General features: G+C 43.1%; 2 protein-coding genes across 4 annotated transcripts in view; one reads left to right on the top strand and one right to left on the bottom strand.

Moving 5' to 3' along the window:
- The window catches only part of LOC120521855 (NACHT, LRR and PYD domains-containing protein 12-like), a 1,152,437-nt gene extending 1,130,228 nt beyond the window's left edge, over nt 1–22,209 (top strand). For all 3 annotated transcript variants that reach the window (XM_039743177.1, XM_039743172.1, XM_039743176.1), the window contains 2 exons: nt 20,869–21,036; nt 21,840–22,209. In XM_039743177.1, the coding sequence (XP_039599111.1) occupies nt 20,869–21,036; nt 21,840–21,948 (277 nt within the window). In that variant the 3' untranslated portion in view covers nt 21,949–22,209. The remainder of the gene's footprint in view (nt 1–20,868; nt 21,037–21,839) is intronic.
- Nucleotides 1–24,604, bottom strand: part of LOC120522182 (myelin-oligodendrocyte glycoprotein-like) — a 60,352-nt gene that overhangs the window by 10,214 nt on the left and 25,534 nt on the right. The gene's annotated exons all lie outside the window — the stretch shown is intronic.

The following is a 24,604-nucleotide window of genomic DNA, read 5'->3' as shown; positions in this document are numbered from 1 at the left end:
CACTCAAGCTTACGCGAGGCCTACAGCACAGAAAGCATTTTGCGTTTTCTAGAGTTTTTAGAAAGGAAACACGGGGTCAGCATAGTCGAACACTTTCCTGATCTCCATCTGTTTCTGAGCTCGGCGAAGCAAGTGTGGCGGCGGGCTGCTGAACTAGGCATGACCTCCAAAGAGAGAGTCCGCTTAAAGAATATTATAAGCAAAGTAAAACGATCTTTAGAAGCGCAATCATGATGGCAGTTTTAATGCGATTCCCCATTTCTTTATTTAACTTAGTGTTGTTGACTGCCACCCTATTTTCCTGTGCAATGCCAGTCTATTCCCTGTGCTCTTTAAATGTGAACAGCTGCAGAGATTTAGTGAAAAGAACGGCGCTATTTGAGCAATTAGCGCAAAAAAGGATTAAAGTGGCCTTCCTTCAAGAGACACACACTGAAGAGGCTAATCAGTCTGACTGGCACAGAGAGTGGCCAGGGGTGGCACATCTAAGTCATGGCTCCAATCTCAGTGCAGGTGTCGCTGTCCTGTTTTCTAAAAGTTTTGTACCTGACAGTGCGGTTTCTACTGAGTTAATCCAGGGGAGGCTGCTGAAGGTAGAAGCACAGCTGGGGGAGAAGAAGTGGGTGTTTCTTAATGTGTACCCCAAAATGCAGGGACTGAGAGATCTCACTGCTTCTCAGTTTTAATTGATGAGCTGGGGACATGTGGCGATGATGAGCTGGTGTTTGTGGGGGGCGACTTTAACTGCACAGAGAATGCGCAGCTGGACAGGAATGGGCTAGAAGCACTGAGGTCTGTGGTCACCAATAATAATCTCATTGATATTTGGAGAGAATTTCAACCGGGGGTCTGGCAGTATACGTGGGTGAAGGGCTCAGCTGGGCTGCTGTCTATGGCTCGACTTGACAGATTCTACATCCAGAAACATCACAGGAACCTCATAGCTAACTGCTCCATTCTTCCAACTGGTTTATCTGATCACTGTCTTGTTTCCCTTCAAATCTCTTTTCTCTCTGCTCATTCTGTTAAATCCTACTGGCACTTTAATAATAATCTACTGAAAGACCCCCACTTCATCAACTGTTTCAAATACTTCTGGACACAATGGAGATGCAAAAAGAAGACCTTCTCTTCACTGAGGCAATGGTGGGATTGCTCAAAAACTGAGATACGCATATTGTGTCAACAATACACCGAGCAGACCACCAGGGATGTGAATGCGGCCATTTCTGAACTGGAGAAGGATATTGAGGAACTTCATTCAGTTTTATGTAATAACTTTGATGGCAGCACTTTTGAGTCCCTTAGAACTAAAAAACAATTATTGATGGACCTGATGGACAAGAGAGTCAATGGCGCACTCGTCCACTCGAGAATGCAGTTGCTCACCCAGATGGATGCTCCCACACAATTTTTTTTTAAACTGGAAAAAACAATTGGCCAAAGTAAGACCATTAACTGTTTAAAAAATGACAAAGGTCAGGACCTGCTGGAGCCTGAAGCCCTTCGATCCTGGGCACACCAATTTTACCAATAACTGTTTTCTGCGGACATTGAAGAGGTACCTTTAGAGTCGTCATGTTTTCTCCAGGACTTACCTCAGGTTCCAGATGGAGAGAAGGACATCCTGGAAACTACGATCTCTCTAGATGAGTTGACCACAGCTTTGAATGGGCTGAACATTGGGAAGTCCCCAGGAATTGACGGTTTGCCTGTTGAGTTTTTTAAAGCTTTTTGGTGTCACCTTGGCGCTGATCTGGCAGAGGTTTTCTGTGAAAGTCTGCGAGTGGGTGAACTGCCCCTTTCCTGTCGCAGAGCAGTTATCACACTACTCCCAAAGAAAGGAGACCTCACGGAGCTAAAGAACTGGCGCCCAGTAAGCCTGCTGTGTGCGGATTACAAAATCTTCTCCAAGGCCCTGGCTAACCGGTTAGGAAGAGTCATGGCGTGTATCGTGAACCCCGAGCAGACATACTGTGTCCCCAACAGGTGTATTCTGGACAACATCTTCCTGGTTCGGGATGTGATTGATGCTGCCAGGCTCTTTGGGTTTGACGCAGGTCTTTTATCACTGGATCAGGAGAAGGCGTTTGACAGGGTGGACCACAATTACCTTTTAGCAGTGCTGAAGGCCTTTGGCTTTGGACCTTCATTCATTAAACACATTGGACTTTTATATCACAACGTTTTTAGTGTCGTGAAACTTAATGGAACACTAACCGCCCCCTTCAAGGTTACCAGAGGGATACGTCAGGGCTGCTCTCTGTCCGGTATGCTCTTCTCGCTCTCCATCGAGCCGCTACTGCAACAGCTTCGCATCCGCCTTCAAGGTCTGAACATCCCTCAGTGCCCAAATTTACAGCTCAAGGTGGTCGCGTATGCGGATGATTTGACCGTGTTCATCTGTCATCATGGAGACATCACGGCGCTGAAACATTGCCTGGATGAATTTGAGAAACTGTCATCGGCAAAAATTAACTGGGATAAAAGTAATGCATTTTTAATTGGCAACTGAAGGGATGGGGACCCACCGGGCCTGCCTGGTGGTCTTAAGTGGAACAGGAGAGTCTTCAGATACCTGGGGTGTTTTAGGACAGGGAGGCATAGCTGAAGAAAACTGGGCAGACTGGGTGGAAAAAGTTCAAGCCAGACTGAAGAAATGGAAATACCTTCAAAAAGGAGATCTCCTGTTGAGGCAGGGTTCTCATTATTAATAACTTAATAGCCTCCATGTTCTGGCATTAGTTACAATGTATAGACCCCCCAATATCTGTCCTCAGATGCATCCAGGGCATTATTTTAGATTTCTTTTGGGATGGCCTACATTGGGTGAAGCGCAGTGTCCTGTATCTGTCTGTAGAGGAGGGCGGTCAGGGACTCATTGACTTGTTTAGCAAGATGGAGGCCTTTAGGTTACAGGCTTTACATCGGCTCTTATACGGCCCTGAGCACCTGCCATGGAGACAGCTGGCCTTTGCCTTATTTCGTCGGGTAAGAGGCTTAAAATTCACTGAACATTTTTTTTTCTTACACTCTGCCAACGTTGTTGGGTCTGACCTGCCGGAATTTTGTTAATCTGTACTTCAGGTCTGGCACAGAAAACTCAGGAGGACCAGGCTAAATCTGGAGAGTATTTTTTAGTTCATTGTTGTTTTCTGAATCATTCGTATCAATTCTTTTAAACAAAAGAATTTTGAAAATAAGTAACCTGATTGATACAAACATGAGGTGCTGGTACACCCCTGCCCACTTAGCGACAGTCCTGGGGATCAGATCAATACGCCTGGTTGACCTTTTTCTCAGTCAAGTACAAACAGCACTGTGGAGGTCAGGCACGAGTTCTCTTCGTGCTGAGTACTTCACAGGTGAGGGGACACCAGAGGCAGAGATGATATCGCCCGCCATTATCGTAAAACCAAATGTCACTGACCACACTGACAGACCTGGACACCTTCTCAAGTTTGGTTCTCTGATTGAGAAAGACTTTGAACTGTTTAACAAAAAAGAACTGTATAAACTGTGTCTCAAAGTGACATTTTATAACCAACTGAAAGAGTCGCCAGATACACTGTGGAGGAAAGAATTGCAGGTCTCAGGGAACGTCACACCATCATGGAGGGCTTTCTATAAACTCCCATTGCAGAAAAGGCTTGGGGATCTGCAGTGGAGGATAACGCACTCGGCCTTAGCCACAAACTCATTTCTGAATATAATTAACGCTTCAGAGACTGACCAGTGCCCGTTCTGTGACACGAGGGAGACCATCTTTCATCTGTTCATTCACTGTGAACGGCTGAGGTCATTGTTCATGTTCTTGGATTTTCTTCTTAGTGGTTTTGGGTTTAAGTTCTCAAAAATTAACTTTGTCTTTGGTATTAATTATAATCATAAAAATAGGAATAAATGTGTTATTGGGAATTTCCTCTTAGGACAGGCCAAGTTAGCAATCTTAAAAACGAGGAGAAATAAAGAGAAAAACCTCATGGGGTCTGACGCTCTGCTGCTCTTCAAAGTTTTAATTAAAAGTCGAATGAAACTCGAATTTATGTATCACAAACTAACAAACAATTTAGAAATGTTCAGCAATATGTGGGGGACACAACAGGTACTGTGTGCTGTAATAATGAACAGTGATTGACTTCTGGTACATAATGTGTTCTCTTTCAAGTGGAAGAGGTTGTTGCATTCTCTCTTATTTTGACAAATTTATTCAGCCTCAAAGCTTCATTACAATTATTAGGTTACAAGTTATTAGGTAGAATGCCCAGAGGGGACTGGCCGGTCCCGTTGCCGGGTACCCGTGCAGATTCTATTTTTTTCTCCAACCGTCTGGAGTTTTTTTTTTTGTCGTTTTTTCTGTCCTCCCTGGCCATCGGACCTTACTCTTTTTCTAAGTTAACTAATGTTGACTTATTTTAATTTCTTATTTTGTCTTTTATTTTTCTTCATTGTGTAAAGCACATTGAGCTACTTTTTTGTATGAAAATGTGCTATATAAATAAATGTTGTTGTTGTTGTTGCTGTGGAGGGGGGTGAACTGGTGCTCAACTGGGAATGAAAAGTATTGGTGGGTATCAACAATATGTTCTAATTAATGTGCGGAGTAGGAGGAGTGGAAAGGGGGAGTAGTGGTGGTTGTCTGATGTATGCCTTTTTGTTTTATCCTGAATATCTTGTTTGCCTTTTTGGCTGTATATATTGTTAATATATTTTTTTTATGGTCATAATAAAGGTCATTTTAAAAATAATTAATATCTATCTATCATATAGTGCCTTTCCTATCTATCTATCTATCTATCTATCTATCTATCTATCTATCTATCTATCTATCTATCTATCTATCTATCTATCTATGCTGTTTCTCTGTCCGTCTGTGGTTCGATTACGTCGGTCTTTCGTGGGCGTGTCTCTGGGTTGCTGGCGGGTGGTGGTGTCTGGAGTGGGTTTGTGAGTATTTCTTATTCTTTTTCCTAATCTTTATACTTTTTGTTTTTGCTCTCTCTAATGTGTAGGGGTTCATTTTGCTGTCTACATATTGTTTTTTCTTATTGACCCCAGTATTGTATTTGCGGCGTGGCCGTGCCGAGACAAACACCGTCTGGCTTGATGCCGTGCAATGTTGAAAACTTAACACACCGTGTGTAGTAGAAGTCAGCAAGTTAATCGGCTGTAAAAATGTCTGTTCAGCGTCTCGAATGAATAAAACTGTTGTTGTGTTTTTAAATGATGAGAGTTTGGTGCATACTCTTGTTCAGAATGGTGTAATTATTCATGGCACCTTAATTTCAGTTTTGCCTCTTTCTACTCCTGCACAGAGAGTGATTATTTCAAATGTTCCCCTGTTTCTAAAGAATGATATTCTCATTAAAGAACTTGAAAGATATGGGCAGATCATATCGAAAGTTTCAATGATTCCCTTGGGCTGTCGTTCACCTGATTTAAAGCATGTCGTCTCTTTCAAGAGACAAGTTCACATGATTTTAAACGATCTACAAGGTGAACTCGATGTGGCTCTCAAATTTACAATAGATGGTTTTGATTACGTGGTGTTTGTATCATCAGAGTCTATGAAATGTTTTAAGTGCGGTCAAGTGGGACACAAGGCTATCCAGTGTAAGCAGTCTGAGGAAACGACAGGCTCCGCAGTACCTGGAGTTTCTAAAAGTACCCGTGAGGACTACTCGATATTATATGACGATGAAGGCAGTGAGTCTTCCGTCAGTTTTTCTGATGTGGAGGAGGATTTAATGGAGGGCCCTGGTCAGAGTGTGCAGAATCAGAGCAGTTCTTTACCTGCTATGAGGGCGCAGCCGACACCTGAACGTGCAGCTGTGCTGGTGGATGCGGCTGAGTCCGCACCCGCAGCTACAGATGTGCAGAGTGGTGAGAGAGCCCCAGAGAAGGACGCTGCGGCCGAGGCCGGATCACTGCCTACGGACGGTGTTACTGTTCATTCTGCACACATGAGTGATGGCGCTGAGCAGCCTGTGAGTGTGGCTGCCGTACATGATAACGGGGATCTGCCCAGCGCCGAGCTCATTGAAACAGAAGCTATACAACAGATACGAGAGGTTGAGGAGAATGTTAGGGCTGAGGGTGCGATCGATAAGATAAGCACCCCAGCAGACAACAGCGAAAGTGCTGTTCAAGAAATGGAGGATGAGACAGACTGGGTAAAGCCTGTGACAAGAAAAAGGAAAGACGGGTCCGCATGTAGCGGTGTTGCAGTTAAGCACAATAAAGTTGAGAGCTCAGTCTCCGCAGCTGATGACTCTGAGAATGTTCAGGATGAGCCTGAGGTGCCTGCAGAAGTGGGTACAGCGAGTCAGGATGAAGGTGGTGGCTCGGGGACATCAGTGAGGTCCAATCTGTCACCTCAGCTGAGCTTCCGTGGTGGCTACAGTAACGACAGCATAATCCGTTTCGTGAAATGTATTGAGGGCAAGAGGGGTGTGAATGTGAGTCACCATTTCCCTGATCTCCAACTGTTTTTGAGCTCAGCTAAGGGGGTCCTACGCCAGGCTACAGCTTTAGGTCTTAAGAGAACTGAAGCTGTGCGGCTGAAAAATGTGATGAGCAGGGTGAAAAGATCGTTAAATCCCAAGCCAGTATGATGCACTGCTGGACACGTCCTTCCATGTCTTTTTTAAAGTTGTTTTTGGTGACTGCTTTTCTTTTTTGCCTTTTCATGCCTTTGTGTAATTTTGGCACAATTAACATCAATGGAAGTCGACATGACAACAAGCGGTCATGTGTTTGATTATCTACTTAATAAGCAGCTTAGTGTTATTTTTTTACAAGAAACTCACACAGACCCTGCTAACCAGGCAGACTGGCACAGAGGCTGGCAGGGACAGATGTTTTTGAGCCACGGGTCGAGTGTTAGTGCCGGGGTCGCCATTCTGTTTTCTACTTCTTTCTCACATGACTCGACAAGCGTGACAGAGGTGGTTAAAGGCAGACTGCTGAAAGTGGAAGCCTGCTTAGGGGGCACAACGTGGGTATTCATAAATGTTTATGCACCCAATGACGGCAGGGAGCGTTTGCAGTTTTTCTCTTTGCTCCATGACTTACTTGTGCAGTGCAAAGATGAAGATCTTGTTTTTGATGGGGGGATTTTAACTGCAGTGATGACGCCACCTTAGATAGGAATGGCCTGGAGCCTCACCCCAGCTCCGCGGCTCACTTGACGTCAGTCCTCAGTAAGGCAGACCTTTTTGATGTCTGGAGGGCATTACACCCAGGAATTCGCCAGCACACGTGGGTGAAGGGATCGGGGGGCTCGATCTCCACGGCGAGACTAGATAGAGTGTATTGCTTGAATCACCACAGCAATCTTATAGCGAACTGCTCCATTCATCCTTCTGGCTTCTCTGATCACAGTCTTGTCCTTCTCAAAGTTTCACTTCCATTTCAATCTTCTTTTCCGTCATACTGGCACTTCAACAACAGCCTACTGAAAGGTCTCCGCTTCATTGAAGTTTTTGAATTCTTCTGGAAGAGGTGGAGGTTGACGACAAGTTCCTTTTCATCTCTGCGGCAGTGGTGGGACTGTTCAAAAACTGAAATCAAAGTGCTGTGTCAGCAATACACGCAGAATGCAACTCAGAACATGAGGAAGGCAATGGCAGAGTTGGAGGAGGACATCTTAGAGCTCTCTTCATCTTTAGACAGCTCTTTTAACGATGGCGTCTTTGAAAATCTAAAGACAAAAAAACAAGATCTCATGGACTTATTGGACAGACAGGTGCATGGTGCTCTTGTGCGCTCACTCCTGTTAGACGTTTCCAAACTAACTTTATCATTTTTGCCAAAATTTTATCAGTCAATGTTGCTTACTTGGCATAGTAAACTTATGAGATCTCGTTTTGTTTTTGGCAATCTTCATTGTTTTTTAGAGGAACCTCTGATTTGGAATAATGTGCTGAAATCTCCTCTGCTCTTCTCTTGTCACTTCACCTCAATCCTTATTAAAAGTGGAATCACGAAGATTGGCCATCTTTTAAATAACCACACTGGCACATGGCACACCGCAGCACACCTCACATTGGTCCTGGGCGTGAGGTCTGAACGTCTTGTACACCACTTTCTGTGCCAGTTTAAGGAGGCCTTGGTCAACTTAGGCGCAGGGTCACTGTGCCAGAGCGTCTCTCCAGACAATCCGATCTTCAACTCAGATGTCACAGAGCTCGTCATTCAAGTCAAGCCCAACGTCACAGACTGCACTGACCGGCCGGGCTCCATTCTGAAAGTTGGCAACTTAATAGACAAGCAGTTTGACACGATGGGAAAAAATGAGCTCTACCAGGTGTGTGTTAAGGTGACTTTTTATAAATTACTGAGAGACTTGCCAGACACACGGTGGAGACAAGAACTGCATGTTGGAGTGAATAAAACTCCAGCGTGGAGAACTTTTTACAAACAACCACTGCAAAAAAGAATTGGCGACCTGCAATGGAGGATTCTTCATGGGGCTCTCGCCACCAACTCCTTTTTATCGGTTATTTCACCGGGAACATCAGATTGTTGTCCGTTTTGTCAACAGCGAGAGACTGTCTTTCATCTTTTTGTTAACTGCAAAAGGCTCGAACCATTTTTTACATTTCTCAAGATACTTTTGGATAGAATAGGATTGTCATTGTCAACTGTTTGTTTTATTTTTGGTATTAAGTATACTCAGAGACAGAGAAACAAGTGTGTGCTGGGAAATTATCTACTGGGCCAAGTAAAACTGTCAATCCTCAAAACCAGGAGGAACAGAGAAAAACTCAAAGACCACCGATGTGCTCCTGATGTTTAAAGTGCTGCTGAAGTGCCGATTGAAGTTGGAATTCACTTACCATCAACTCATTGGAGACATGCAGATCTTCTGTGATTTATGGGGGCTTGGGGGGGCTTTGTGTTCTGTTGAGAGGGGCAAACTGGTGACTGGGTGGTGACTTCTTTAAATGTCCTTCAAAATATTTTAATACTGGATGATTGAAAGCTCAGAATAGGAGACTCCTGGGGAATACAATGCTGTGTGTATAATGGAGAGCGATGTACGGAGTAGGAGACGAGTACAGGGGGAGTGATGGTGGAGTAAACTGATTATGAAATGTGTGTTTATTATGGACAATTATTTATATTAATTTGTGGATCAGGAGGCATGTATAAGGGAATAGTGGGTTAATGAACAAATTATGAATTACTTATTTAAAATGGAAATTCTGTACTTTATGTGTGGAGTAGGAGGCGTGCACGGGGCAATAGTAGTGGAGTAATGCAACATATTTATTAACTGCATATTACTGCTGTGTTCATGGTTTTTGTCATTGCACAAAGTAAAGTTAAATTTTTAATTTTAAAATAATCTATTAATGTGCGGAGTGGAAGGAGTGTAAAGGGGGAGTAATGGTGGTCTTTGTGTTATAATGAATTAACATTTGATTTTCTTATTAATGTGCGGAGTAGGAGGAGTGTAAAGGGGGAGTAATGGTGGTCTGATGTATGGTTCTTTTGTTTATTCTGAAATTTGGCTTTTTTGTCATTTGATTGTGTATATTGTTATATTGATGGTTTTTTTATGCTCACAATAAAGGTTGTTTTAAAAACTAAAAAAAACTATCTATCTATCTATCTATCTATCTATCTATCTATCTATCTATCTTACAATTATATAGTGCCTTTCATATCTGTATTGTAATTATATAGTGCCTTTGATTCATCTATTTATATATCTGTCTGTATTGTAATTATATCTAATTATATAGTGCCTTTCATCCGTCTATCTATCTATCAATTATATAGTGCCTTTCATCTATCTATCTATCTATCTATCTATCTATCTGTATTGTACTTATATCTAATTATTTAGTGCCTTTCATTTATGTATCTATCTATCTATCTATCTATCTATCTATCTATCTATCTATCTATCTATCTATCGATTATATAGTGCCTTTCATCTATCTATCTATCTATCTATCTATCTATCTATCTATCTATCTATCTATCTATTATATAGTGCCTTTCATCTATCTATCTATCTATCTATCTATCTATCTATCTATCTATCTATCTATCTATCTGCATTTTAATTCTATAGTGCCTTTCATCTATCTATCTATCTATCTATCTATCTATCTATCTATCTATCTATCGATTATATAGTGCCTTTCATCTATCTATCTATCTATCTATCTATCTATCTATCTATCTATCTATCTATCTATCTATCTGCATTTTAATTCTATAGTGCCTTTCATCTATCTATCTATCTATCTATCTATCTATCTATCTATCTATCTTACAATTATATAGTGCCTTTTATATCTGTATTGTAATTATATAGTGCCTTTGATTCATCTATCTATATATCTCTCTGTCTGTATTGTAATTATATCTAATTATATATTGTCTTTCATCCATCTATCTATCTATCTATCTATCTATCTATCTATCTATCAATTATATAGTGCCTTTCATCTATATCTATTGTGGTCCCCGGCCGGGGCTGGAGCCCGGCCGGGACGCCCAGGAGGACCAGAGGAGGGCTTGTGCCTCCTCCAGACCGCGAGGGTGTGTCCGTCCTGGTTATGTTGGGGCCTCGGGTAAAGGGCTTGAAAGCCCAGCCCTGTAGGGACCCGTGGCCACCGCCAGGCGGCGCCCCAGTGCCTGATTATCCCGGGAGCCCGGCACTTCCGCCACACCAGGAAGTGCCGGGGGGAAGACGACAGGGGACACCCGGACGGCTTCCGGGTGCGCAGCCGGCACTTCCGCCACACGGGGGTGTGTCAGTGGGAGATTGCCGGGGAGCAGCTGGAGCCCATCCGGGTTCCCATAAAGGGGCCACCTCCTTCCAGTCAGGGCAGAAGTCGGGTGGAAGAGGACGGAGCTGGAGTGTGGACTGGAGGCGGCCAGGAGGAAAAGGCACAGAGACTGTGAGGCCTGGACTTGGGGGAATCGGTGCAGGAGGCACCGGGGTTTTGTGAGTGCACGAAAAACTTGTAAATATTTGTAAATAAACAGTGTGTTGGGTGATGAACAACATGTCTGCCTGTCTGTGTCCGGGCCAGCGTCCACACTATCTATCTATCTATCTATCTATCTATCTATCTATCTATCTATCTATCTATCTATCTATCTATCTATCTATCTATCTATCTATCTATCTATCTGTCCGTTTGGCTCTCAATTGGTGTGGTCTGGGATGGGTGTGTCTGTGGTTTCGTTCGGCGGTGCGTGTTGTGAGTATCTCTCTCTTTCTTTTTTCTTTTTTGTTTGTTTGTTTTAGTTTTACGAATACTTTTTCTGTTTTTAAAGAGGACGCGGTTTCGGCTTTGCCGCTATGGCGGCATCTAAAGTGATACGACATGGCTTATCTCCAGATCGTTTTTCAAGTCTTTCCAGAAGGCACGCCGTGAGGTTGCTTGTTGATCCGGCGGTCTCAGTTGAGGCCTGCGTTATGGAGGTCAGTAGGGTGGTGGGGTGTAAGAATGTGCGGTCGGCCTCACGTATGTATAAAGCGGTGGTGATTTTCCTGGACGATGAAGCGCTGGTGCCCCGACTGGTCGAGCAGGGTGTTGTGCTTAATGGCGTGCTGATCTCCGTGTTGCCGCTGTCGACTCCTGCTCGTAAGGTTATTATTTCTAAAGTGCCTCCTTTCTTGAGTAATGAAATCTTGCAGCACGAACTGCGCAGATATGGTGAAGTGATGTCTCCCATTAGTATAATTCCACTGGGCTGCAGATCCCCTGATTTAAAGCATGTCGTGTCTTTATATGATTTTAAATAACGCGAATGATGAACTTAACGTGGCCTTAAATTTCCGAGTGGATGGTGTGGATTACGTGGTGTTTGTGAGTTCTGAGTCGATGAAATGTTTCAATTGTAGTAGAGCAGGCCATAAAGCGATTGACTGTTTATTTAAGTGATGAAGAAAGTAGAAAGAGTGAGCCAGAGACTGAAGAGGAGGAGGAGGAGTTTGAAGAAGGTGAGCTGACTGATAGTGAGAGTGAATTAGATGAGAAGGAAACTGAGGAGCAAATGGAGCCTGCTGATGAAGGTAATGCTGCAATAGACTAAAAAAGAGCATGAAAATAATAATGAAGGTGTGCTGGCTGAGGCTGGTGATACACCTGTAGATGAGCCCAGTGTCCCAGGTGAAGGAGCCTCCGTCCTTATAGAAGGGCACATAGCTGAGACTGAGGAGGCCCTCACTGGTCAGGCTGCAGAGGTCTGCAGTGATGAGAATGTCACCCTGCTTCAGGATGAAGGGGACTGTAATGATACAGCAGGAGTTGATCAGTCTCCAAGTGGTGCAACACTGTCCACTAATAATGAGACAAATGTAGTCATGCCTAATGTAGTTACTACTGAGGGCAATCTTGAGTTGGACCTGGGCACTGAACAAAATGCAAGCAGCAGCAGCAGTAGGAAGGAAGTCAAAGGTGCAAGGAGAGCAGCAGTGAGTGAGGCAGACAAGATGGATGTGAGTGTGGAGTCGAGTGAGTGTAAGGAGACATCACAAATCACCACTAGGAAAAGAAAGGAAGCAGTGGAGTCCACCACAGGTGCAAAAAAGATTTTAATGTCAGACAATCGGTGCAAAAAACAAATTGTGTCAGTTAAAAAGGATATTGCAGATAGTGGTGAAGGTGTGGAGGGTGAAGGATACCTTCGACATTTCTGATAACACCTTCTCAGTGTTTGGTTTGGAGCCTAAAGGGGTACAGCACTAAGAGCATCAGGAAATTCTTGGAACATTTAGAGGGAAAGAGGGGTGTTCAAGTGCAGAATTATTTTCCAGACCTTGAACTCTTTTGAGATCAGCAAAAATATAAAAGCAATGCAGCTAATTTAGGGTTGGACCAAAAGGAGACCACCAGGTTAAAAAACGTAAAGAGCAGAGTGTGCAAGATCCTTCAAAATAAGTCCTGATGGATTCTGCAGTCAAGCAAGTGAATCCCTTGGTTTTCTGGTGTATTTTGTGTTGTACCTATGGCTGAGTTACACGTGGGTACCCTAAATGTCAATGGCTGTCGAGATAATTTAAAGAGGACCTTGGTCTGTGATTTTTTAAAACAAAAGCACTTAGATGTGAGTTTTCTACAAGAGACCCACTCAGATCCACAGAGTCAGGCTGCCTGGGTGCAGGACTGGGGAGGGACGGGCTTTTTCAGTCATGGCACCAGTGTGAGCGCAGGGGTGGCGGTGCTGATTAGTAAAAATCACAAAGGTGACTGAGGTTATGGCTGGCAGACTGTTAGTTGTGAAGGCAGAGGAGGGCCCCCACTCGTTGGTTTTATTAATGTTTATGCCCCCAATAACGGCACTGCCAGGGTGGATTTTTGAATTATTAAGGGGGGTTTTGGATGAATTTACAAATAATGAGATCGTCGTGCTGGGGGGGGATTTTAATTGTACAGAGGACTGATTTATGGATAGAAATGGGGCCGAGCCGCACTTGGGGTCAGTTAAGAAACTCAAGGAAATCGCCGAGACCTATGACTTGGTCGATGTGTGGCTCTCACTTTCCAGCTGACAGACAGTTCACGTGGCTCAAAGGGAGCAGAGGGCACCTCTCATTGGCCCACTTAGATCACTTTTACAGTTCAAAACGGCACCTCAATTTATTAACTAACACTCTCATCACTCCTGTCGCTTTTTCCGATCACTCTCTGGTTTCTGTTACTTTTCTCCTCCCATCTCCACAAAATATAAATCTTACTGGCACTTCAACACCACTCTCCTTCAGGACAATCACTTTGTGGAATGTTTTAATTTCTTCTGGAAGCAGTGGAGTTCCACCAAACTGCAGTTTGGATCCCTGAGACAGTGGTGGGACGTGTCCAAGGTGCAGATTGGTCAATTCTGTCAACAGTACACTGAACACGTCACCAAGGCCTGCATTTTAAAAATGATGAAACTTGAGGAGGAGATCACTGAGATCCATCAGACTCTGCTAAATGGATACTCTGAAGATCTGCTGCACAACCTCAGCACAAAGAAAACAACACTACGGGATTTATTGGAACTTCGAGCTCACGGAGCTTTAATACGTCTCGATTTCAACAACTTAACCACCTCGATGCACCTACAAAATTTTTCTTTGCTTTGGAAAACAAGGAAGCCCAAGGAAAAGTTATTCATGTCCTCCAAAAAGACACTGGAGAAGAGCTGAGAGAGCCTGAGGACATCCGGGACTTTGCTGTGTCTTTTTACGAGACTTTGTTTTCAAAGGAGCCGCTCAGTTTCTCTTCTTCAACCACTTTGCTAAAAGGACTGTCTCATATTTCTGATGATTTAGCCGAGTTTCACTTTTCAAGAACTCACAATTGCACTCGAGAGTCTAAATACTGGGAAGACGCCGGGAATTGATGGATTACCGGTTGAATTTTATAAACAGTTCTGGCTGTTATTAGGTTTGGACTTCTTTGAGGTGGTACAGGAAAGTTTGCAAGCAGGGGAGCTTCCGGTCAGCTGTCGCCGAGCTGTAGTCACGTTGCTACCTAAGAAAGGCAACCTCTGCCTTCTGAAGAACTGGCGCCCGTGAGCTTACTCTGCTCAGATTATAAAATCATCTCGAAGGGGTTAGCGACGAGGCTGAGAAAAGTGATGGGCAGCATCATCAACCCCTACCAGTCCTACTGCGTACCGGACAGACAAATCCACGACAACATATTTGTGCTGAGGGACATCATTTCTGCATCAAAAGCTTTCAATCTCGATGTTGCCGTTCTATCGTTAGACCAAGAAAAGGCTTTTGATCGGGTCGATCACAAATATTTATTTACAACTTTAAGAGCGTTTGGTTTTGGTTTACATTTTATAAGGTACATCAAACTGTTGTATTCCAACGTGTTTGGAGTACTAAAAATCAATGGGGTGTTAAGCAGGCCATTTGCTGTGACCAGGGGGATTCGTCAGGGGTGTCCTTTGTCAGGGATGTTATATGCCATCTCCATCTAACCTTTTCTTAGGCAGCTTGATAAACACCTGCAAGGATTCACAATTCCACTGTCTAAAAATCTAACGTTTAAATTTCTGGCCTATGCAGATGACGTCGTGGTGTTTGTGGATTCTGATGCAGACGTCTCCGCTGTATGTAAATGTTTAACACTTTTTGAAGGAGCATCTTCTGCTAAAGTTAACTGGGAGAAGGGGAATGCATATTTATCAGGGGACTGGGCACATCGTCCTCTGCCAGTCTTACCATCAGGGCTGGGCTGGAACAGGAAAGCTTTCTGTTATCTCGGGGTTGTGCTGGGTGGTGAGGACACTGAAAAGGACAACTGGGAGGGCTTTTTACAACAGATTGACTTGAGGTTAAAGAAATGGCAGTGGATTGCACCTAAACTCTCTTTTAGAGGAAGAGTTCTCATTATTAACAATCTCGTTGCCTCCATGCTGTGGCACAGACTGATGAGTGTTGACCCGCCAGCAGGACTCTTACACTCCATACAAAAATTATTAGTTGACTTTTTTTGGAATGGCATGCACTGGCTCAAGAAAGGACTCATCAGTTTACCGGTGGAGGAAGGAGGACGAGGGCTGATTGATGTCTGCTGTAAGGCCACTAGTTTCAGGTTGATAGTTTTACAGCGCCTGTTTTTTACTTTGGAACCCTTAATTTGGAAAAGAATAGCTCTTTCATTTTTCCATAAAATTGAAAATTTGGGTTTTGATGTGCAGTTATTGCTAATGGACTTGAGCAGTTTAGATCTCACTCCATTACCCAAATTTTACAAGGGAGTCTTACATACTTGGAGCTCCTTTCTTCAGAGAGTGCCATCCAAATCCCCTTCACTTTTCAATGAACCCCTCATTTTTAATTCTTTATTCACATGTCCACTACTTTCTAAAATTAGTTTTGTAAAGACTTTGATCAAAAGTGGAATTGTGGTTTTTTCTCAGCTATTGGAGGAAGACAAGAAGAGCTTTAGAGATGCCACTGTGGTGGCTTCAAGGATGGGCATAGGATCAGTAAGAACGGTCAATTATTTATTATCCTTTATGACAAAACACTTCATCAGGCTTAGAGAAAATCAGGGGAACTTGACCTCAGTACAGACAAAGATGGAGGAGGAGGAGGAGGAGGAGGAGGAGGAGGAGGAGGAGGAGGGCTGCTTTTCTGATCTGAGGTGGAACCCAAATTGGACATGAATGGTGTGAGGGAGGACTCGATTTTAAGGCTTGATAGACAGGAAAATATTTTTCGATCTTTAAATAAGAAAGACGTGTATGTGTACTGCATCAAAGTTTTCCATTTTTTAAATCTAAAAAACACCATCGTGACGCCAGCATGGAGAGAATTTTATAAACCCCCTAATAATAAGAGAGCAGGCGATTTACAATGGAGACTCGTACACGGGGTCATCGTAACTAATGTGTTTGTAAGTAAAATTCAAAGTGATGTGAGTGATAAATGTGCCTTCTGTGGGGAGAGAGAGACAGTATATCATTTATACTACGAGACTACAAACTCTGTTTGTGTACTTTCAAAAAATATGTGAAAAATTTACTGCTTCTATTGATGATCAGAGATTTATTTGGGGCATGAAATATAACAAAACATCAAAGTCAAAACTTCAACTTTTAAATTATTTACTTGGGCAAGCAAAATTAGCCATTTTAAAAAGCCGTAATAATAAACAGAGTAGTACGTTACCAGATGATGTACTGTTTATTTTGAAATATTATGTAATTTCGAGAATTAAGCTGGAATTTACTTATTATAAAACAATGTGTAATACTGAAGATCTGTATTTTAATTTATATAGTGCCTTTCATCCGTCTATAATTCTATCTATCAATTATATAGTGCCTTTCATCTATCTATCTATCTATCTATCTATCTATCTATCTATCTATCTATCTATCTATCTATCTATCTATCAATTATATAGTGCCTTTCATCTATCTATCTATCCCCCCTCAAACAGGCTGCCATGGGGGGCTTCACTTGTGTCTTCAGAACTAAAAGGATTTGCTTGTGATTTAGGACTGAGCTATGAAGAGACGATTGTTTGGTTTTCTTTCACATTCTCTCATATTCTGTCTGTTTATTATGGGATGTGTTGTTGTTCTTGTGATTTGTTTCCTGATCTTCACAGGTGAGTTAATGCTGGTGGTCCGGACTGCTGAATTCCTGATGATTCTCATCTTTTCTGAGCCCCTGACGTGTTCTTCTTGTGATCTTCTGATTCTTTTCTATTTCGGTGGCCCAGCTGCTGTTCTTCTTGTCTTTTTCTTCTTTAATTCTCCGTGTGGTTTGATGTCACTGAGATGTCAATTGTGTCATTTCTAACTCCAACCAGCAGGTGGCGATGCTAGCAGGTCACTCTGCCATTTTGATCTAAATGGTCAGCTCAGGTCAGAGGAGAGCTGGGAGTGGACAGCAGTGGTCAGCAGTAATGGGGGTCACTTCACAGTCCACTCAGACCACCTCTGTGCCCAGGGAACTGGACTTTGGGATGCTGAGTGTCCATTCAGAGCTCGTCCACTGGCTTTATTACAAATTAGGAGAGAAATAAGAAAACTGAGGTGACCAGCAGTGAGGCCTTTAGTGGACTGAGGTCAGCTGGTCAGTGGCACCGGTCAGCATGTGACGTGTGAGTGTCAGAAGTGTCACATGTCAGTCCTGTCCATTATGTCACTGATCACACAGTCAGTCCAGTCTTTGTCACAATAGACAGACAGAGTGTCCTCATCATCCAAATAGTCTGACATCAGGAGAGCCCACCATGACAGACACTCGAGTGTCACGCTCTCCGATGTCCGGCAGTGACCGGCGTGTCTAACAGGAATCTGTGGATGGGGTCCTGCAAATCAGTCAAAGCCCCTCCATGTGCTGAGTCCTCAGTTACAGACACAAATCCAAGGTGGTCTCTCCGCTGTCATCGGCTTTAACAAGTCACTTTGAGTGACTTGTCACCAGTCAGTTTGGCAGGAAGGCAGAAGTCATTGTCAGGTATATAGCGCCTTACCTTATAAGGACAGTGGTGGTCTCAGGGTCAAAGTGCATTTCAGTGAATACAATAACACTGTCCATCTTGAGAGACGCTGCTATTTCTCTAAGATTATAAATAACAATGCTAGTAATCCCAGAGTCTTATTTTCTACAATTGATCGTCTGTTAAACCAGGTAGCTCAAAGGAAGGCCTCCTAAGTTTTTCCAGTAAAACCTGTGAGGCTGTCGCTGTATTTTTCAATCAAAAAAATCAAAAAATTAATGATATTAGAAATAATATAGAATATCCCTCCAACACTAAGGATCCTCCTAAACCCCAGCATCCTGTTATAAACAAATTAAACTCTTTCACTAGGATAGATTTACCTGATTTACAAAAAATAATCTCTCAATTAAAACCCTCCACCTGCGTCCTTGACCCGATACCAACAAGGTTTTTCAAAGAAGTATCAGGCGTGATAATTGATAATGTTCTGGACATAGTAAATTCATCATTAGATACTGGGGTCTTCCCAGACTGTCTTAAGACTGCTGTAGTTAAACCCCTACTTAAGAAACATAATCTTGACCCCTCAGCTTTTGAAAATTTTAGACCCATCTCTAACCTGCCCTTCTTAAGTAAAGTTCTGGAGAAGGCAGTCATTATGCAGTTAAATGACCACCTAAATAAACATGCTATTCTTGATAAATTTCAGTCGGGTTTTAGAACAAATCACAGCACAGAAACTGCACTCGTTAAAGTAGTAAATGACTTGCGAGTGAACACAGACAGAGGCCATTTATCTGTTCTCATCCTCTTAGATCTGAGTGCTGCATTTGACACCATTGATCATAATATTCTTAGAAATCGCCTTAGTCAATGGGTGGGCCTCTCTGGCAGTGTCTTAAATTGGTTTGAATCCTACCTGACAGGGAGAAAATTTTTTGTTAGTTGTGGTAATTACAACTCAAAGACACATGATATCCGATATGGTGATCCACAAGGCTCTATCCTGGGTCCGCTGCTCTTCTCAATCTACATGCTTCCGTTAGGTCAGATTATCTCAGGGCACAACGTGAGCTACCACAGCTATGCTGATGACACACAGCTGTACTTATCAATAGCACCTGATGACCCTGATTCTATTGATTCACTAACACAATGTCTGACTTGTATCTCAGAATGGATGAATAGTAATTTCATCCATCCATCCAATTTCTAACCCGCTGAATCCGAATACAGGGTCACGGGGGTCTGCTGGAGCCAATCCCAGCCAACACAGGGCACAAGGCAGGAACCAATCCCGGGCAGGGTGCCAACCCACCGCAGGACACACACAAACACACCCACACACCAAGCACACACTAGGGCCAATTTAGAATCGCCAATCCACCTAACCTGCATGACTTTGGATTGTGGGAGGAAACCGGAGCGCCCGGAGGAAACCCACGCAGACACGGGGAGAACATGCAAACTCCCGAGGGAGGACCCGGAAGTGAACCCGGGTCTCCTAACTGCGAGGCAGCAGCGCTACCACTGCGCCACCGTGCTGCCCGAATAGTAATTTTCTCAAGTTAAATAAAGAGAAAACTGAAATCTTAGTGATTAGCAATAATGGATACAATGAGGCTATTAGAAATAAACTGGTTACATTAGGATTAAAAGTCAAGACGGAGGTAAAAAGCTTAGGGGTGATTGTTGACTGTAATCTGAATTTTAAATCGCATATTAATCAGATCATTAGGACAGCATTTTTTCACTTAAGAAACATAAGTAAAGTTAGACCTCTTATATCACTGAAAGATGCTGAGAAATTAGTTCACGCGTTTGTTTTCAGTCGACTAGATTACTGTAACGCACTCCTCTCAGGACTACCCAAAAAAGATATAAATCACTTGCAACGAGTGCAGAATGGAGCTGCTAGAATCCTAACTAGGAAAAGAAAATCCGAACACATTTCTCCAGTTTTGATGTCACTACACTGGTTACCTGTGTCATTCAGGATTGACTTTAAAATACTGCTTATGGTTTATAAAGCCTTAAATAATCTCGCCCCATCTTATATATCGGAATGTCTGACACCTTATATTCCAAATCGTAACCTCAGATCCTCAAATAAGTGTCTCCTTAGAATTCCAAGAACAAAACTTAAAAGAAGTGGTGAGGCGGGCGGCCTTCTGCTGTTATGCACCTAAAATCTGGAATAGCCTGCCAATAGGAATTCACCAGGCTGATACAGTAGAGCACTTTAAAACACTGCTGAAAACACATTACTTTAACATGGCCTTTCTATAACTTCAATTTAACTTAATTTAACTTTATCCTGATACTCTATATGTTCAATTTCCTCAAAATAACTATTCATGGTGGCTCTAAAATCCGTACTGACCCCTACTCTCTCTTCTGTTTCTTTTTCCGGTTTCTTTGTGGTGGTGGCCTGCGCCACCTCCACCTACTCAAACCTTAATAATGCTCCAACAATGATGGATGGATTAAAAGGCAGAATTCTACGTGACCATCATCATCAAGCCCTTCATTGAGAATCCTAAATCCAAGAGGACTGTTTCATTTATGTTGGGTAGAATGCCCAGAGGGACTGGGGTCTCATGGTCTGGAATCCCTGCAGTTTATTTTTTTTCTCCAGCCGTCTGGAGTTTTTTTTTGTTTTTTCTGTCCCCCCCAGCCATTGAACCTTACTCTTATTCGATGTTAATTAATGTTGATTTATTTTGTTTTCTTATTGTGTCTTTTATTTTTCTATTCTTTATTATGTAAAGCACTTTGAGCTACTGTTTGTATGAAAATATGCTATATAAATAAATGTTGTTGTTGTTGTTGTTGAAGATGATGCAGTCATTGAGCCCTTGAGCTGTCTGTGTGTCCTTCTGTCTGTCTGTCTGTCCTCACTCGTCTCTCTTCTTCTCCACAGGCTCAGGTCTTGTGGTCTCACCTCGGCCTGCTGCTCAGCTCTCTCCTTGGTGCTCTCGTCTCCAAACTCAAGGTTGACATATCTGGACCTGAACAACAACAACCTGGGAGATTCAGGGGCTCGTCGGCTGAGTGAGGGGCTCAGGAGTGACAACTGTAAATTAACAGACCTGTGGTGAGTAAAGAGGGGGAGGGGTGGGGGTGTGAATGTGTTATTGATGGGCGGGCTGATCACATGACAGCACATGGAGTGACCAGAGTGACAGTGACAAGTGGAGCTGACTGAGGTGACAAACAGGAAGGACAACAAAGATAAGGAGAGACAGACAGAGGAAGATGATGAGGAGGAGGAGTGTGAGATGGACAATAAGAAGAATAAATGGAGAGGAGTGTGAGATGGACAATAAGAAGAAGAAATGGACAGCAGCTGAGTGTCCAGCCAGAGACAGGAGGACAAGGACACAGGGGGAATCAGGACAGCAGACAGTGTGGACAGGAGGAGAGGGGGACAGGACAGTCTGGGGGCTGAGGGTCATTTGGAACGAACAAGATAGAGCAGAGCAGAAGATGGGGGATCAGTGGACCACAGGAAGAAACAAGATGGAGGATGAGAGACGAGCAGGAGATGAAATGAGAGAAGACATGAGAGTGAGGAGGAGAAGAAGAGAAAATGAAGAGCGACGGAGCACTAGAGAGACAGACAGAAAGTGACCGCAGGGGGACAGAGGGGGCAACAGCACGTCAACTGGACAGACCACCTTCTTTATGAAATGTGACGCGACCAGCAGGCCTTCAGAGGATGTTGACCAATCGGTGAGTGGACTGAGTGACTGACAGGCTGGCACACGTCATGTGACTTAGATGAGCACAGACACTGAGAGGAATTCTGGGTGACATCAGGGGGCGTGTCAGTGTGACAGTCTAGTGTGTGTGTGGTGCCCCCTGCTGTTTGTAACTCACACTTGTGTCTCCTCATAGGCTGTGGAATAACAGGATCAGTAAGAGTGAGGAGAGGAACCTGAGGTCACTACGGGATGAGCTAAGGAGTTCTGGACGTTACCTGACTATCAATACATCATTATTCTAGCTCTGGTGATCAGACAGACCCCTGTCAGTGACGGAGTCCCCCGTCCACTCTCCCCTAAATTCTCCTCTTTCTTCTTTTTATTCTCCTCTCAGCTCTGCTCCTCATTTAATAAACTCTCTGTGTCCCCTCAGTCTGTGTGCTCCTCCTTAAATGTCACTTTTATTTTTAACACCTTGAGACCCTCAACTGGTGACAAAACTCAAGCAGACTCAGACCTGCAGACCCCCAAGTTTTACCACTAGAGGCAGTAAAGCAGTGGGGGTCATCCTGTAAAAAGCCCCCTAAGTCACCTGTCCCACCGGGGAGCAAAGAGAGGTGGACAGTCCAGCTGTGTGGTGACAGGGGGCCTGAAGCTGTAGTGACACTGGGGACAAGGCTAGGACAAACCCTGGACATGACGCTGGCCCATCACAGGACGCCATCAGTGCTCATCTCCATCGTCACTCAGTCATTTGAACCCGTCTATTTGCTGATTGTCCTTTGGTGACACTTTAACTCCCACGAGGCTCCGTTTTGATTTTGATTTTCTTTTTTATTCCGTCGTCTCCACGTCACCGTCCCCTCCAGTCGTGTCCTAGTAGTGAGCAGCGGCCTGAACAAGTGAGCCATTAAAAAAGAAATAAAAGAAAAGATGAGGAGAACATGGAGGAGTGTGGAGATGGGATGGACTGGCGCCATCCAGGGTGGGGTCCTGACTTGATGTGGACAGACGGCCACCAAGAGACCACCACCTGAACTGGACTGAGTGGGCTTAGAAAATGGATGGACATAGGATGCAAAGACGTTGTCTATATAAAGATCTCTAAGCAAGTTAATTCCAAATTTTTTCCAGATATTAAAAACTGCATATGTTTGTGAAGGTTGAAAGAGGTGGTTCTCTTGCAGAGGTGCCACAGATAGAAGCTTCTCCGTCTTAAAATGCTTTCTACATTGGTTCCAGATTCTAAGTGAGTGGAGCACAATTGGGTTATTTGTATATTGCCGATAACGTGTGTTTATTGGAGCACAGAGCAAGGAATACAAAGAAGTACTGCAGGATTTTACTTCTATTGTGGTCCAAGCCTGTGTATGTTCTTCTATTTGTGTCCAGGTTCTTATCGCCTGTATATTTGCTGCCCAGTAATAAAACTGGAAGTTAGGTAGAGCCATGCCGCCTTCTGCCTTTTGTCTTTGTAGGGTCGCTCTTTTGATGCGTGGATGTTTTGAATTCCAAATAAATGAGGTTATTGTTGAATCTAATTGCTTAAAGAATGATTTATTAATGTATATTGGGATGTTTTGAAATAAAAAGGAGCTTAGGAAGAATATTCATCTTAACAGTGTTAATTCTTCCAGCTAGTGTGAGATGAAGGGTTGACCATCTATGCAAGTCTTGTTTAATTTTTTCCATGCAGACTGCGAAATTTTGTTGATAAAGAGCTTTATGTTTACTTGTGATGTTTACCCAGGTATTTAAACTGTTCTGCAATGATAAAAGGTAGGGTGTCTAATCTAATATTATATGCTTGAGAATTCACTGGAAAGAGTACACTTTTATTCAGATTAATTCTGAGACCAGAGATCTTTTGAAATTCTGTGAGTGCTGCTAAGACTGCAGGCACAGAATTTTCTGGGTCTGATATATACAGTACCATATCATCTGCATATAATGAGATTTTCTGTTCCAGTCCTTCTCTGCTAATCCCCTTTATCTGATCAGTATTTCGACAATGTATTGCCAGTGGTTCAATGGCAATGCAAACAGCAGCGGTGACAAGGGCATCCTTGTCTAGTGCCACGTTCTAGTTTAAAGTAGTCTGAACAAATGTTGTTGATACAAACTGAAGCTTCTGCGTTAGTATACAGTAATTTAATCCATGCACAAATGTTGGGCCAAACCCAAACTTCTCCAATGTAGTAAAAGGTATTTCCATTCAATCATGTCGAATGCTTTTTCTGCATCCAATGATAATAATATTTCTGGGGTGTTTGATTTAGTTGGTGAGTATATTACATTAAACAGGCGTCGAAGATTTGAAGATAAGTGTCGGCCCCTAATAAATCCAGTTTGGTCTTGTGATATTACCGAGGGAGCACTTTCTCCATCCTTCTAGCTATGATTTTAGAGAGTATTTTAACGTCGTTATTCAGAAGTGAAATTGGTCTGTATGATGCACATTGTAATAAGTCCTTATTTTGTTTTGGAAAACAGTGATTAGTGCTTGGCGAAAGGTTTGTGGAAGAGATTGGTTATCTCTGGCTTCTGTAAATGTTGCTAATAGGAGGGAGCTAGCTGAGGGAGAATTTCTTGTAAAATTCTGCAGGGTAGCCATCAGGGCCTGCTGCTTTTCCACCTTGGAGTGACTTTATAGCATCTAGTAATTCTGATAATGCCAGAGATTTATCAAGTTCCTCCACACTAAAAGCTCTATTTGTGGTATCTGTAATGTATCCAGAAATGCATTAGATTGTGTATTGTCTTCTTTAAACTCAGTAGTATATAGGGATTTATAGTAGTCTCTGAAAGTGTGCATTATATTTTTGTGTTCGATGATTTTATCTCCGTTATGTTGGTGATTACGAGATTGCGTTGCACTTCTTGCTTGTGAATTTGTTGAGCTAAAAGCTTATTAGCTTTCTCTCCATGTTCATAATAATGATGTCTGGATTTGTAGAT

This window comes from Polypterus senegalus, chromosome 2 (assembly GCF_016835505.1).
Source record: "Polypterus senegalus isolate Bchr_013 chromosome 2, ASM1683550v1, whole genome shotgun sequence".
In the NCBI taxonomy this organism is placed as follows: Eukaryota; Metazoa; Chordata; class Cladistia; order Polypteriformes; family Polypteridae; genus Polypterus; species Polypterus senegalus.
The sequence above is the reverse complement of the archived record's forward strand: the minus strand, read 5'-3'. Positions and strand labels throughout refer to the sequence as shown.